Raw genomic sequence first — 15,490 nt, forward strand, 5'->3', positions numbered from 1 at the left:
TCTGGGCTAATTTTTGTTTCAAAATAACAACAGAAAGGTCCTTAAAATCCTGTCTCGTACTTGACCCTACTGCTGCCCCAATCCTAACACCAGACTCTTCTCTGAATCATTTTGGTCCGCTGTCCTCACCATCTCACTAACCAGACAGAACAACACATCCTTTCCATCAGCCCAGGATGAAGAGATTCTTTAAAGGAATGAATAATGCTTTCTATATTCTTGTTCTTCCACTACTGTGGTGTTCAGACCCACTGGGGAAGTCCAAAGAGTTAGACACAGTTCAAATTTAAATTAAATGAATTTATTCTTAAGGCTTGAAGAAGGACAAAGCCGTACAGCTAAACAGCATGCACTGTTGAAAAGGGCTAAGGAAAGGGTTTATAAAGGTGTTATTGCGAAGGTGCACATTACAGTTATCTATGGAATTCACCGCTGGGCAAGAGAATTGCTTTACTCCTCGCAGTTGTTTCTCTTTCCCGTTGTATAGTAATAAAAGGACCATAGCATCCCAGTCCCACAGGGATAAGAGTTTACAGAGGCAAACAGCAATCAAGTAAATATCTCACGGCAGGAGCACCACTATCTTATGCTTATCTCACCTGCAGGCCACTAGGATCTCACACGCATTCCAGGCCAAAGGTCAGCGGCCCCGAAAGGGATGCCTGGTACCATATAAAGTTTCTTAACCAGCACAGGGGAACTCTCAGGAAAGTGTCTCTAATGATTGGGTTAGAGTAAATTATTTCTGAGCAGGCAATAACACAGTGCCATCTGGTTAGGTGTGGCTGTCACATCCCCATACCAGTCCTAAACATTTCATTTGTAGAGCTGGGGCTACAGTAGCTTGCCGGTCTGGTGTACACGAGGTTTTTGATTCAAATTCCAGACCAACATAAAGTGAGCATGGTGGCACACAACTGTAAGCCAAGCATTTGGGAGGCGGAGACAAGAGAATGAGAAGTTAATGTCATTATAGTGTCATTTCAAGGCCAGTCTTGAAGGCACACAACTTAAACGAAATGAACAAAGCAAAACAAAACAAAGCAGCAAAATACAACAAAACGAAACTTAAAAAATTTGACATAGTTTTTTCACTCCCAAACCTAGTGTAAGTAACTGTCCTGATGAGTCAAGACAAGGTGTTGTAAAGTACCTAGGGTAAAAGAACTGTTACTATCCATACTCCAAATTGGAACTTATATTAAGCATCTCAGTGGTAAAGTCTTATCTAGAGCTTTTTTTTACCTTTCATTTTCAGTGTTCTGTCGAGAGAAAGTAGTTTGTTTTTTTGTTTGTTGCCAGCTCCACCCAAATACTGAATTAGTTGAAAGATTCCCCACTTCTCCCTTATGATTCAGGACTGAGTTTAATATTTTCATAACTGTTCACAACCTGGTACTTACCGTTTCTAACTCAGCAAGCCCTGTGTGTAGTAAACTTGACTAGCTCCCCTGTGTGTAGTGAACTTGACTAGCTCCTCAGTGGTTTGGTCTGCTCTCCAACACATTTCTTATAGCACCTGGACTATGAAGAACGGCACGAAGTGACCCTGCAAATTGGTGTAGTTAACGAAGCCCCCTACACTAGAGAAGCTACTTCAAGGTCACCCATGAGCACAGCCACAGTGACTGTCACCGTGAGGAACCAGGACGAGGGCCCCGAGTGTGTCCCTCCAACACAAACTGTGAGGATTCGAGAAAATGCGCCAGTTGGTACTAGACACAATGGGTATAAGGCATATGACCCTGAGACCAGGAACAGCAATGGCATAAGGTATTCGAAATGCTTTTGTTCCTTTCACCTGTGCAGTACTGGGAAAGCCCATAAGTCTTTCATTGTTGGCATTGGGATTTGGCTCATGATACCTCTTGTGTCACTTCACCGTGGTTGACAGGTACAGGAAGTTAAGTGATCCAAGAGGGTGGGTCACCGTTCATGAAGAGTCAGGATCAATCACCATTTTCCGAACCCTGGATCGAGAGGCTGAGACCGTCAGAAATGGCATCTACAATATTACAGTCCTCGCGTTAGATGCAGGTAAGAAATGTGTCTTTAAGGCAGCCGCCTGCATCTTCGATTGCATGCTTCTTCAGTTTTAAAGTCAATGACGTATTTTTTGCTTTAATCTCACAGTGCGTGGGATGAAACTCGGGCTTTTCAGAAGCTATGCAAAACACTATGCTACCAAGCCCTGCCCCAAACCCAACAACATGCCTGTTCATCTTTGACACAGGGTCTCACTGTGCAGCCCTGGCCAGGCTGGACCTCTTTATGTAGACCACATTGGCCTTGAACTCATAGAACTCCATCTGCCTCCAAGTGCTGAGATTAAAGGTGCTTTTCATCATGCTCAGCCCACCGAACACATAGCTTTAAAACTGGCTCCGTATAGTCTCATGTTATTTTCCCTCAGTATAACACATAATTAGAAGTGTGCTGTTATTTACTCACCCCTGTCGGCTGACCTTATCTTTAGTATTAGATGCAGTTATAAGACAGCATGGTCTGAGATTGAGCCAATGAGATGGCTGAGCTGGTTAAGGTCTTTGCGTCCAAGCCTGAAGTCCTGTGTTTGATTCCCAGGTGCAAAGAGAGAGTGGACTTCTGCAAGTTGTCTTGCCCTCCGCTGTCACTCATCATAATTAAACACATTCAATAAAAATGAAAGGAAAACCTTATTTGGCCTAAGAAACAAAATTAAAACATATTAATGATAGTCACTAAAAACTACGAAATCTCCTTTAGAAAAATGTATTCATTTATTGTTTATCGGACATTCAGGAGAGTCCATAAGAGGGAGAGGGCATTTAGTCACATAGGGCACTCCTGAAAAACAGAACATTTTACAGGAAACCAACAGTATACTTGGGGGCTCGAATTCCAATTAAGCACACTCTATAAAAGTGAATCAGTCACAGTCAGTAGTGTGTTGTAAAATGAGAGAGTCCAGCTGAGAGTTAACATATCCCGTTTTTTTTTCCCCTTTGTGGCTGTGATAAAATGACCTTATGAAGAGCAACTTGGAAGAGAAAGGGTTTCCTTTAACTCCCAAGTCCAGGTCATAGCCCACCATCTCAGGCCTGGTGGGAAGCTAGAAGCAGGCAGTCACACCTGCAACCTGCAGTGAAGAGCAGAGAGAGCATGTGCATTTAGTGTTCTGCTTGCTTTCTCTACATCTACACAGTCCAGGGCTCTGCATCCAGGGCGGTGCCACCAGGTAATAGCTGAGCCAATCGCATCAGGTAAGGTAGTCAAGACACTCCGCCCACAGGGGGGACATGGCCACAGCCCAATGTCATGCTGCACCACACTATCTGAGAGTTAAGCAAGCCCCACACCATATAAGAACATAAAATAGAAAACTATGATTCGTGTATCCTGAAAATTCAGAAAAATATAAGTACAGAGATTGTGTGTATAAGACCTATTTAGTGTGTAACATCTAATTTTGATATGAGATATATTTGTTTGGGCATGCAACATACTGGCAACCTCAGAACATGGGTATTGGTGGCAACAGGATCAATTCAAAGCCAGCCTCCATTACACAGTAAGTTTGGGGCCAACCTAGGCTACTTAAGACACTGTTTCAAAAAGAACTTAAAAAACAAAAGGTGTAATTGAATTAAGCGCATTTGTAAAATAAGTATGCAGTTATAGTAAAGATAACTCATAATGCACCACCTTGCAAAATTACATTGTGTAAGTGAGTTTGGAAGCCGATTTAGGTATTACAACTCTCTCTGAATTATCTCAAATGTTCTCAGCAGTGAATCTCCTTAAATACTGTTTCTTTGCTGTTTCTTTCTCTTCTAGACTATGTATTAGATGAATTTTTATTGTTTAATTTCTACAGGGATTTGATCTGTGACTTCATTTCTGCTCAACAAATTAACCTTCTTCATGTCCTTGAACATCTTAAATGTGCTTGTTTCAAAGCTCTCTTGTTGAGTGAATTTGTCTTCCAACTGCTGATTTTGCTGATTACATTAGAACCTGTCCTAGCATTAGTAGGGGGCTCCTGACCCAACCGTTCTGCCTTATGTTTTCTCGCCTCCCACTTTATTCCATCTTAACTGGCAGGCAGTTTTGTAGTGACCTGCACATATGTTTCTGCTGTGTGGTTTAGAACCAGTTCTTAACCTGGTGGCCTGGTGTGCCTAGCCCGTTTTGGCTCTATAGAATTACCAAAATCCAGCCACTGTGCCAGAGATATCTGGACTATGGTTATGGTTGCCAGACAAGCTTGGTTTCCATTTGCTTAGGTTGGCATTTAAGACACGGCCCCAAGCACTGGGTGGTGCAGTTTTCCTTTCCCTCCATCTCTAGTGTCCAAATCCCCCTTAACAAGAAGAAAGAACAAATGGTTTAGAAACAGGGCTCCTAGTCTCATGTTTGGCTTTAGACTTCATCACCTCCCTGGCCCTGTGAATGCTCCATCTTTGTCCCACATTTCCCAAAGCAGTGCCTTGTATAGAGTTATCAAGAAGATATATGTGAGTGGCAGGTTGATTACAGAAGTTACACCCACAGTCCTAAGTTCTGTTTACTTACTACATAGATGACAGGCTATTTATGAGGCTACACCCATAACGATAATTTCTACATTAGGATATGTCTCTCTGCCCTTTGAATAGCTCCTTGAGCGATTTCTGTTTAAAATTTCCAAATGCATATCTCCTACTCTTCAACTTCCCTGTCGCAAAACCGTAGGCGTTCCTTTCACGTAAGCTAACCTGCAGCATCTTCAGTCTAGCTTTCAAAGGCCCTTAGCTCTGGTCCGTGTCAGCCCCGACCTGTCTGCCTTCTCCATTTTCTCCACATCACAGGTATGTGTGACCGACATGCTGCCCACACCCTTGGATTTACCTGCCCTTTAAGCATATTCTGTGTGTCCCTGCTCCACACTCTTTTTGTCTCTTCAAAATCAGCTAAAACTACTCCGCCTAACGCTTTCTGTGCCTAATGGCAGGATCCTCTGAGTGAATGCAAACATCTAAGTGGCAGTTACTGTAATGCATAATCCTCTTAGAAGCAGTATGGTTTTTCTTTTAGTGTCCCCTGTGTAATGTTGTTGCTCATGACTGTCGCTTATGCATTGTAAGTGATTAATAAATACATATCTAATCTTCAGTGTAGGATTTCCTAGCCAAAACAAAACAAAACAAAACAAAAACAAAGGAATTAAAAAAGTGTGTTCTTACTGCTTTCTGTCTAGATGGGAGAAGCTGTACCGGAACTCTGGGAATTATACTTGAAGACGTGAATGACAATGGCCCATTCATACCCAAGCAGACAGTGGTGATATGCAAGGCTACCATGTCCTCTGCTGAAATTGTTGCAGTTGATCCCGATGAGCCGGTGAATGGCCCGCCATTTGATTTCAGTTTGGAGAGTTCTGATTCGGAAGTACGGAGGATGTGGAGGCTGACAAGAATTAATGGTGTGTGCTTTCACCATTGCCTTTTCCTTTTCAACGTCAGCTCTCTCTCCCTCCCTCTCTCTCTCTCTCTCTCTCTCTCTCTCTCTCTCTCTCTCTCTCTCTGTGTGTGTGTGTGTGTGTGTGTGCCTGCATGTGCACACATATACAAGTACATGTGTGTGCTTGTGTATGTTTTGGGAAATAATAGAACAATTCATGGTAAGAGAACCATTCAGGAAGAAGACACAAAATTTTGGTGTAATAGACAGTGAGCCCCTCCCGGGTGTGCTGTTGATGATTTCGGGATCCCCTTAGTATTCCCTCATTTTGCAGTCACACCCAAGCACTCATGTGCATGGATGCTTTGTAACAGCTGGCCCGCCAAGTGGCTGGGATGGTGAGTGCCTCCTTGCATGGCTATCTGTGTCTTTTACAGAGACCAGCACCCACTGCTTCTTTCTGCTGCCATCTCCCTGGTTTCTGGCTACTGTGTTCTCTTTGGGAATCTTCCTCGCCTGATTCCCAGCTGACTGTACCCCAAAAAGGACCTGTTGTGACAAGAGTGGCTAAAGCTAAAGTGGCACATTACCACTCCATTGTCACATTGCATCACAGAAACATGAGCAGTTAATGCTCGTCTCCTATACACACTGTCATGGACTGTGAGGTCATGGCTTCATAGCTTTCTTAACTCAAGAACCTCAAGTCACATTTTGGGATGACTTAAAACATCTCCAAATATTTTCAAGCCCAGTGCTTTCAGTGGTCATGCCTCAGTTTCCTGCTATGATAAGTTAATGAAAAGTTAAAAACAAAACAAAACAAAAAAAACCAAAAAACAAAAACAATGAAAGCAGAGCCCAGGATGAGGGCAAAAAAAGCAAGGGCATAGCCAAGCCAGCTGAGGCACTCTGTCTTGAAGCATGATAATCTGTGTCCTGGCAAGACACACAGACTTTGAAACAATAGTCTCTGTGTGTCTTGGGTAAGAGGAGAAAGATGTTTATTTATTCTTTCTTAGGAAAGCATCATCATCCTTCTTGGACTTTTGCCCTTCCTACTTGTTTAAGGTCAGAGCATTTTAGTTTAAATGGAATTAATAGAAAATTTTGGGATTTTAAATTTCCTTTCCAGCCAAATCATATTTTGGCAGTAATGTTGTAGTCATAAGGCTTTTAAATCATTTTGTCTCTGGGGAGTAAGGATTGAACCCAGGGTCTTTCAGACACTGGGCATATCTCCTTTGATTGAGATGTAAACCCAGCTCCAATTTTGTTATTTAAAGATACCAGTCCCTGGACACACGTGAAAGTCTGGGAGATGCCAGGGTAAGAAGATTGTACCCAACAGAAGTCCAGAAGTTACATGGGCTTCATGTCAAATGACGGAGTCACCAGTTGTTACATGTTCTTTTCTTGCACCATCAGTTTATCCATGTGTGAAACTAGATTATTTCTAGAAATTTACAAGGTAAGGAAGGGCACAGAACATGACTCACTCTTAGCTTTGTGTTTGGACTTATGATTATGTTTTACCCAATACACTGAACGGGTAACTGTAAGTTCTTTTAAAATCCCAGTTTTGTTATTTTTTGTCCTAGGAAGCCGAATTCCCATTGGGAACTTCAAATACTATAGAGAAAGTGAGCATACCACATTGGGAAGTTAAGTAACAGAGTGATTATTCTATGGCTTGTGGCAGTCTATAGTGCCACATAAAAACAAATAAAAATCATATTACAGTTTTTTGCTGTGAGACCGAGATCCTATGAGCTTTTGATCTGGATATTCCCTACCTTTGATCTAAACAAACAAACAAACAAATAAACAACAACAGCAAATCCATCAAAACAGCAGCAAACAGATTTAGTTGGTTCCAGTGTCCAATAGGCCCATAAGATCAACAAGTTCCTTTGGTGTGCCTATGACCTGCCCTCGAAGAAAATGTGGCCCAGGCTGACAGAGCCAGTTCTTGTTGATAAACCACAAGTATTCATGAGTATTTGGCACATTTTATGAAAACAAATGAGAGACTCCAAAATTTCAGATGGCTGACTCCCTCGTGAACCACACACGAGGAGAAATTTGGCATTATTGGTTTAGTTGACTTTATTAAATACAGGACAAAGACTAACCTCTTGCCGAGTCTATTAACTATGGTAGGAAGGATTTGCTTATGAACAGACACAATTATTGCAAGAGCCAAAGGACTTTAATAAAGAGCCATTGCATTAGTGACCTCCATCATTACTGTGACAAAGTAACAGGCAAAGGAAGCTGAAGGAAGGAAGAAGGAAGGACGGTAGGAAGGAAGAAAGGAAGGAAGGAAGGAACGAAGGAACGAAGGTCTTTTTCTGGCTCACAGATTGAGGGTGCAGTCCATCATGGCAGGGGAGGCACAGGTGAAGGAACTTAAAGCAGCTGGTCCTTTCTTTCTTTCCTCCTCCTCCTCCTCTTCTTCCCTTCCCCTTCTCCTCCTCCTCCTCCTCCTCCTCCTCCTCCTTCTTCTTCTTCTCCTTCTTCTTTGTCCAGGACCCCCAGCCCACAGGATATTGAATTCAGTGTGAGTCTTTGCTCATCACTCTAATGTCTCTGGAAATGCCCTCAGAGGCATGCCTAGAACTGTGTCTCTTAGGTGCCTTTAAAATCCTGTCACCTTGGCCTGTGGGTCTGAGGCATTCAGTTCAGCCACAGTTTCCAGAAGGATCCTTGCATTCATGATAGTCTGTGAGTGTGCGTTTGTGGGGAAGTGCACATCTGTTTGAGAGGTGGCCAGTTTGCTCAAGAGAAGTTGTTGGCTTTTCTAACACCTGGATTTCTTTATTTCTTCAGATACAGCAGCCCGTCTTTCCTATCAGAATGATCCTTCCTTTGGAACCTATGTAGTTCCCATCCGAGTTACAGACCGGCTCGGTCTATCCTCAGTCACTTCGTTGAATGTCGTTGTATGTGATTGCATTACTGAAAGTGACTGCACAGTCCGCTCAGGAGAAAGGAGCGGCTACGCAGAAGCGAGACTTGGACCGTGGGCTATCCTTGCTATACTGTTGGGCGTAGCCTTGCTGTTTTGTAAGTCACTTCTTACCTCAAAGCCTTTAAAATGATCTTAAGACATAGTCTTAGAATGAATGTCAATTCTTAGAGGTGGTAGTTTGAACACAGATATATTTCTATTTAACACAATGTATTGAACATATGTGTATAAATTTTTTACATATAGCTATTTTATTTTGGTGGGAATGAATTCTGTGTGAGAGTCAGAGAACAATTTTCAGGAAATCTGTTTCTCCTACCCCGTGGGATTCTGGGAGGGGACACAAGTCACCTCACCAGCTAATATATTAAAACATACTTTAAAATGTGCTTATGTATAACTCTCTTATTTTATCAGCAGAATATACAGTTCATTGTAGAAATATGTCACATGGTATGTGTTTGTAGCATACCTCCTCAGGGCACACTGTTCTATTGTACATGCTTTGACATGTGCAATCATATATACTTGAATGGCGTTTAACATGTTTGTAGCCTTTAGCGCATAATTTATCAGCGTCAGATGCTCTCAAAGCAGTTTCGTATTACTTGATCACTTAAGGGAGCCCCTTGCTTTCTCCAGGTATCCTGTTTACGTTAGTCTGCAGTGTTTCTCAGGCATCTGAACATCAGAAAGTTATTCCTGATGACTTAGCCCAACAGAACCTAATTGTATCCAACACTGAGGCTCCTGGAGATGACAAAGTCGTAAGTCACCTACCTGTCTTTCTAAGCCAAACGCAGAGCACGATTCTTCTAAAACTTTTGTTTCTCTCAAGAAACTTCTTTTGGTGTCTGGTAACTTCGCAGCAATGTCATCTGTCCCAGGGAATCGATAACAAGCGTGTAGTTCCCACAGGTTGTGGTATTTCACTCTGGCCATTGACTGCTACCTAATATTAAAAATCCTTTAGTGTACTTTTTCCCCCTCTATTTCATGTGTCTCGTGACTTCAGTAGGTCTGTATTTTTAAAAAATATATCCAAACTGCTATTTAGGCTTCAAAATATCACATTTAATTACAGGTCACCAGTATAATTTTTTTTTAAACCTGGCTCCAGCAATAAAATCTCAACAGCCTTTGATCATGGTGGGAAAAAGTTTATTGGACTCTTCCTGACTATACCGCAGGTTAGACATGAGCCTGAGGCTGACAGGCTAGAGCAGTGCACTAGAGAGAGGCTGCTCAGAGGCGCTGATGTTTAAGGCCCTGCATGTGAAGGAAAAAACAAGTCAATATCTTCCCAAAAGCACAATTGATGACCAGAGTGGGAAAGATCTAGAATCACAAACAAACAACAAAAATAAAACAAAACAAAAACCCTTACCATTTCTGAGAAAAAGAGCAAAGGGGGTGGGGTAGGGTGGGGTGGGGACTTTAATTACATTTCAGAGTCTAAACATGCAACGTAGAAGAGGAGTGTATAGTAACATTTTCCTTGTATTTGAGGTGGAAAGAGCTATGCTTAATGTTGACTGAGAAACTTCACCATTATTTCTATTTCTTCTCTTGCCTGATAAGAGAGAATGGTAAAGTAAATGCCCATGATTAAGCAATGATGTTTTCAAGATGTTTAAAGGCTGTCCCGGGACATGGCCAGTATGCTAGGATAGTTTAACAGTGGACTCAACGTCAAGCTTCTGGATTTGCACAGGCAATTTGTGTCTTGTGTTAGACATCACATCTATTACAGGGCACACGTTAGGCACTCAGGACTGAAAAGACAGATCGAGAACAAATTCAGCCCATATCTTTGGAAAGATTACCTTGTAATGCCTCCATCAAGTCAGGGCACCGACAGCACATGCTGTTGTCTCTCACGGTCTTGTCTCCCTTGGTATAGTTAACTGATGCATACAATTATCTTTTCAGTATTCCACAAACGGCTTTACAACCCAGACCGTGGGAGCTTCCGGGCAGGCAGCTCTCGGCACCTTGGGCTCAGGAGTCAGAGGTGGAGGGCAAGAGGCCATTGAGATGGTGAAAGGAGGACAGCAGACTCTGGACGCCTGCCGGGGGGCCGGGTACCATCATCACACCATGGATCCCTGCAGGGGAGGACACGTAGAGGTTGACAACTACAGATACACATACTCCGAGTGGCACAATTTCACTCAGCCCCGACTTGGTGAGGTGAGTGTCTGAGCTGTTCCCTGAACAATGTTGATGTAGTTTAAATTTTACAAAGGCTTTTAAGTAAGTATTTTCATAGACTGCTATTTTTAGTTAATGATGAATCTACTTATTGGGAAGTATATTTTCAATTAATTTGGGTTTAATTATGTTCTGGCTTATGTGGTCATTTGCTTTCCTGCATATTTTATTACTCCTTTAAGGAAATAATTTTGTGCTGTCATTTTTGCATCTGAAAAATTTTGTTTTTAGCAACTCAATGTCTACTAGCACAAGGCAATGCAAACATGTACCATCACCTTGCCTGTTTGGAAAGAACGGAGCTCACATCAGTTTGGCTTCGGTTTACTGAGTGTGTTTTTAGCTTTACCATTACCTTGAAAGACGGAAGCAATGACCACTTAAAACGAACATGTGGGCGCCTCCCGCCATGCAGGACTTCTAGAAGCATGCGAATACTGACTTTTACAGTGTGATTTTTATGATACAGACCAATCAATCATGTGCATTTTCTATACATAGGAAACCATTAGAGGACACACTCTGATTAAAAATTAAACAGTGAAAGGTAAATCAAAGTGATTCTTTTTCTGTTAGTATGTTTTGGTGCTTAAAATAATAAAAATAAGATATGTTGTGCTTTCTCCCGACAGAAGGTGCAGTTGTGCCGTGAGGATGACAGCCAGATGTTTGCTCCAGACTACGCCCTCACATACAACTATGAAGGGAGAGGCTCAGCTGCTGGCTCTGTGGGTTGCTGTAGTGACCAACAAGAAGAAGAGGGACTTGAGTTTTTGGACCATTTGGAGCCCAAATTTAGGACTTTAGCAGAAGTATGTGCAAAGAGGTGAACAGCTTCTATCAGGGTAACCAAAGCTAATGGATTCGTTGCCTTTTTAAAAAATATAAACCCTGGACTTTTTAAAAACAGAAGATGTTATATTTGGGGCACCCTCCCCCCACTTTGGTCTGCAGAGTCTCCATGGAAATGCACATTTACAGAGAAACTTTGTATATTAGCATTTGAAAACCATTCTGCATGGGTTTTTAAATGACATCTCTTTTACCGGGTGTCATCTAAGATGGGAGCTTTAGGGGCATTTGCATTACTGTTTACATTGGGCATAATGACATCAGCCAACTTACAGTGCAGTGAAATTGAGTGGACTTGAGTGTGTATGGTCCACTGGACCTGTAATCCAATTGGAGACTGTGGAAACCATTATGTCCAGCTAATGGACTGATTGTTCATATGGTGCTCTGGAAACTGTTGTTTTCCTGAATATTCTGAACTGTATTTATGGTTGTCTTATTTTATCATCTTGTGGCCTGGCTTCATTGTGCAGAGGTAGATTGCCCTTGTATGTGAAACCCACCACTGAATCCACATCTCCCTTGTACCAACTTTGTCACTTAGATTTAGGTTTCAACACTTCTTTAGAATGTTTTTTTTTTAACCCTTCCAAGTTTTTGTCTGTGAAATGCCAAATTATCTACATTCTTGTCCCCTCTTTGTCTCATTTTCTCTTTCTCTCCTTTTTGACTTTGAAGCTTCTACTTGGGTTGAAGAATGCAAAATGCCCTTAAAAATTGTCTCTGCTCATAAAATATGTAGCCTTTCTGTGATGTGTAAGCAGATGCATTGCTGGTTCCTTTAAGCTCAGTGTAATAGCAACATCATTATTTTGATTTTTTTGGTAATTGCTTCATTTCTGACCTTAGTGAAGAACTTTTAATTTTCCAATGAAACTGTAGGAATCCTTCATGATCTATTAGAAGCGACATTCAATATAACAGAAGCAACACTGTAGGTTAGGTTATGGGTATCTAATGTAGAATACCATATTTACGATTTCTGTCACTAATTTAAGGGTACTGGAAGCGGGAAACAGTAAGGGTGTTTGAAATAAGTGTCTCAGTGTAAGAATCTCAAACTATCTCTATGGTAGTGACTTTATAACTTTTTAGAGGATGTGACTAGTCATACATGCTCAAAATTATTTTTTAAAATTGGTTGTAATTATAGATTTTGTAAGATATAGAAACAGGACAAATAATTTTTTAAAAACATTAAAAATTTACACATGAGTAAATGTCATAGCCAGCCAGATTCTAGATCAGAGGCCACCCTTCCTTCTGTCAGTGAGCTCTGCCTTCACACTAGATGCGTGGATATTCCACGTGCAATTCCGATGTGTGTGATTGTTCACTCTGTGTCTGTCTAGAATGCACCAGGTTGCCTTGTAACAATTGTGCCTTAGAACAAACATGGGGAAACACTTTGAATGCCAACTATGTTTGCAACAGAGTCACTACTGTTCATTCAAAAATATTTCTCAGAGTTATTTTCAATAAATTATGTACAAAATGATTGTGTGCTAGTGGTGATGAAATGTAAACTCAGGAACTGGTTAGTGTGGGCTTGTTCCTCTTGGGTCTGGTATGCCTGTGCGTGGTCATAACATAGAGAGCCAGCTTCCTTTGCCCAGCTGCTGTTACTGGGGTTTTAGAACTGGTTGAATTCACAGAGATTCCTGGTGCACTGTTAGCATCACACTTGGATATCACTCCTGTGCTGTGGGTACTGGCTGTTTTTTTTGCATATTCTCTATTTATTTTTATCATCATAAAATAGAAAATACTTTTAGAATTCTTATCTAGTATGTTGAAAAGACACTTCAATAAAAAATTATAATGTGTGTGGTTGTGTCTCGGTTGTGTCTCTTGCTGTGATGAAACACTGTGATCAAAAGCAATTTGGCTTATATAGATGGATTTAAAAAAGGGGGCTCAGGGCTAAGAATGGAAGTCCTAAAAAATGGTCTACCTAAGGTTGCCCCTAATAGTAATAAATGATTTTAAATATATCATATATACAGTCTGTTTTATGCCAATAATAATCAATTAAGAAAATGGAACCATGGAGGCTATTTTGGGTTGCCATTTGCCATTTGAGAATGTGCCTCTTTGTAATGATCAACAATGACTGAATCTCACACGTGGCAGTTGGCCAACGCACTCTGCAAAGGCTGGTTAAACATCTTCACAGGGCTGCCTAGTGTCCTATGCTATGGACACACCAGGTTCAAACAGATAGAGAACAGAATACCCACCTTTTATATGATAGTGATTCTGAAGCCTTCTGATTTAAAACTGCCTGGCAGGCCCTTCCCCAGCAGCTCTCTTACCTGTGCCCTGGCAGGCATTAGCAATGCGTTGCTGCAAGGTTGTAGGTTCCTTCTAGTCAACACAGCAATCTGCCGTGCACAGGCTCCAATGAGGATTCCCTGATGCAAACCCCTCTGCTATTCTTAGGGCAAGGGCTTTGGGGTGCCATTTCAATGCTCTAGGCCTAGTTTCCTCCTTGTATCCAGAGAGGAGAAGACTGCTTGAAAGGACTGCTGTCAAGGATGAGTTACTCCATGAAGACTCATTGCAGAATTGCACTGAGAATGCAACACTTGGAGAAGACTTGGGGAAGTCATCACATGTGTAGGCTCCATTTTGCTGCGGTCTGCCACCTGCCCATCTATCCCAGTGGTTCATGTGTGAAGGACTTTGGGACTCTGTGGCTCAGAATAGCCTCTACATCTCATTCTTGCAGTTGCAAAGCCTCTGTTTACCCATCCATAGCCCGGACATCAGAGTGATAAGTCTTGAGATGACTGAAAAGGAAGGGACGCTTCCTAGTCAGCCTTCATTGTCTCAGGAGGCAACATTTTAGGCATTTTCCAAATGAAATGGATATGACGGCGTCTTCACTAGGACAAAAACCAGTGGTGCCGTGTTGTCAGTGAGTTCATTTTTTTTTCTGTTAAGATGGGATCGGATGATGTAGCCCAGGCTAGCCTCAAACTCCTGATCCTTCTGCCTCAGCCTTCTAGGGAGGTTCAGTGAAGTTTTACTTGGAGTTTCTCTGTAAGCGTTTTTTTTTTTTTTATTGCTGTGGTTTTCTTGTTTAAATTTCTCAATTTAACATGAGATTTTTAAAAATTATTTTTTGAGATTTGTAGTTTAATTAAATCACTTTCTCTTCCCTTTTCTCCCACCTAACTCTCCCATGTAGCCCTCCTTGCTCGCTTTCAAATTTATGGCCTCTTTTCATTAATTGTTTACACACACACACACACACACACACACACACACACACACACACACCTGTGTAAAGTTTTTTGTATGTACTTTTGAAGGGCTGATCAGTTGGTGTCCTTTTCCATGGGGAAGGCTGTTTCTCTCTCTCTCAGTGTTCCCTTGTTGCCTGTAGTTCTTTGCGTAGGTTTGAGGCCTGGACTCCTCCACTGCCTATCCACTTTACCATGTCTGCTGTCCCTGTTCAGCTCATGTTCAGGAAGTCATGATGGCGAGACTGTATGGGCGAAGCTTCTGACAGTACCAGAAGACACAGCACAGTAAACTCCCTGACCCTCCGGTTGTTACAATCTTTCTAGGCCTCTTTTGTAATGCTCCCTGAGCCTTAGGTGCAGGAGTTGTTCTGTAGGTGTTTCCATGTGGGACCAGGTTCCACAACTCTGCCTTTGGATTGGTTGTGGTTTTCTGTTGCAAAGAGAAGTTTTGTTCGTAAGGGGTGAGGATTATGCTTATCTGTATGTAGGATGCAAATGTTTAGCTTGTTGACAGGGATTACGCTGGCTTAGTAAAGTGATGTTTATTGGTTTTCCTCCAAGATCCATGACTTTGCTAGCTCTTGATAGTTGGCTAGGTTTCCAGTACCAGAAATACTTTCCTTCCGGTTTAGTGGGTCTTTTGTACAATTTAGAGAGCTGTTGGCTACCTCCAAGGTATGTACGTGTGCCACTACTAAGTCCTTACGGTTAACATGCCGTCTGGTCGTTGGTTGATGTGATTTATAGGTATCATAGCTAGGTAGGACTTTGTAAGATT

General features: G+C 41.9%; 1 protein-coding gene across 2 annotated transcripts in view; it reads left to right on the plus strand.

Annotated features, from left to right (window-relative positions):
- The window catches only part of DSC2 (desmocollin 2), a 31,435-nt gene extending 18,148 nt beyond the window's left edge, over positions 1-13,287 (plus strand). The window contains exons 10-17 of one of the 2 annotated variants that reach the window (XM_084778365.1): positions 1,517-1,773; positions 1,895-2,037; positions 5,219-5,443; positions 8,254-8,490; positions 9,038-9,162; positions 10,328-10,588; positions 11,111-11,156; positions 11,242-11,379. In XM_084778365.1, coding sequence (XP_084634491.1) covers positions 1,517-1,773; positions 1,895-2,037; positions 5,219-5,443; positions 8,254-8,490; positions 9,038-9,162; positions 10,328-10,588; positions 11,111-11,146 — 1,284 coding nt within the window. In that variant the 3' untranslated portion in view covers positions 11,147-11,156; positions 11,242-11,379. Of the gene's footprint in view, positions 1-1,516; positions 1,774-1,894; positions 2,038-5,218; positions 5,444-8,253; positions 8,491-9,037; positions 9,163-10,327; positions 10,589-11,110; positions 11,157-11,241 lie in introns of both variants that reach the window. The other variant, XM_084778364.1, reaches the window with a different exon arrangement.
- The last annotated feature ends 2,203 nt before the right edge of the window (positions 13,288-15,490 follow it).

Source organism: Acomys minous, assembly GCF_964271855.1.
Source record: "Acomys minous genome assembly, chromosome: 4".
Lineage (NCBI taxonomy): Eukaryota > Metazoa > Chordata > Mammalia > Rodentia > Muridae > Acomys > Acomys minous.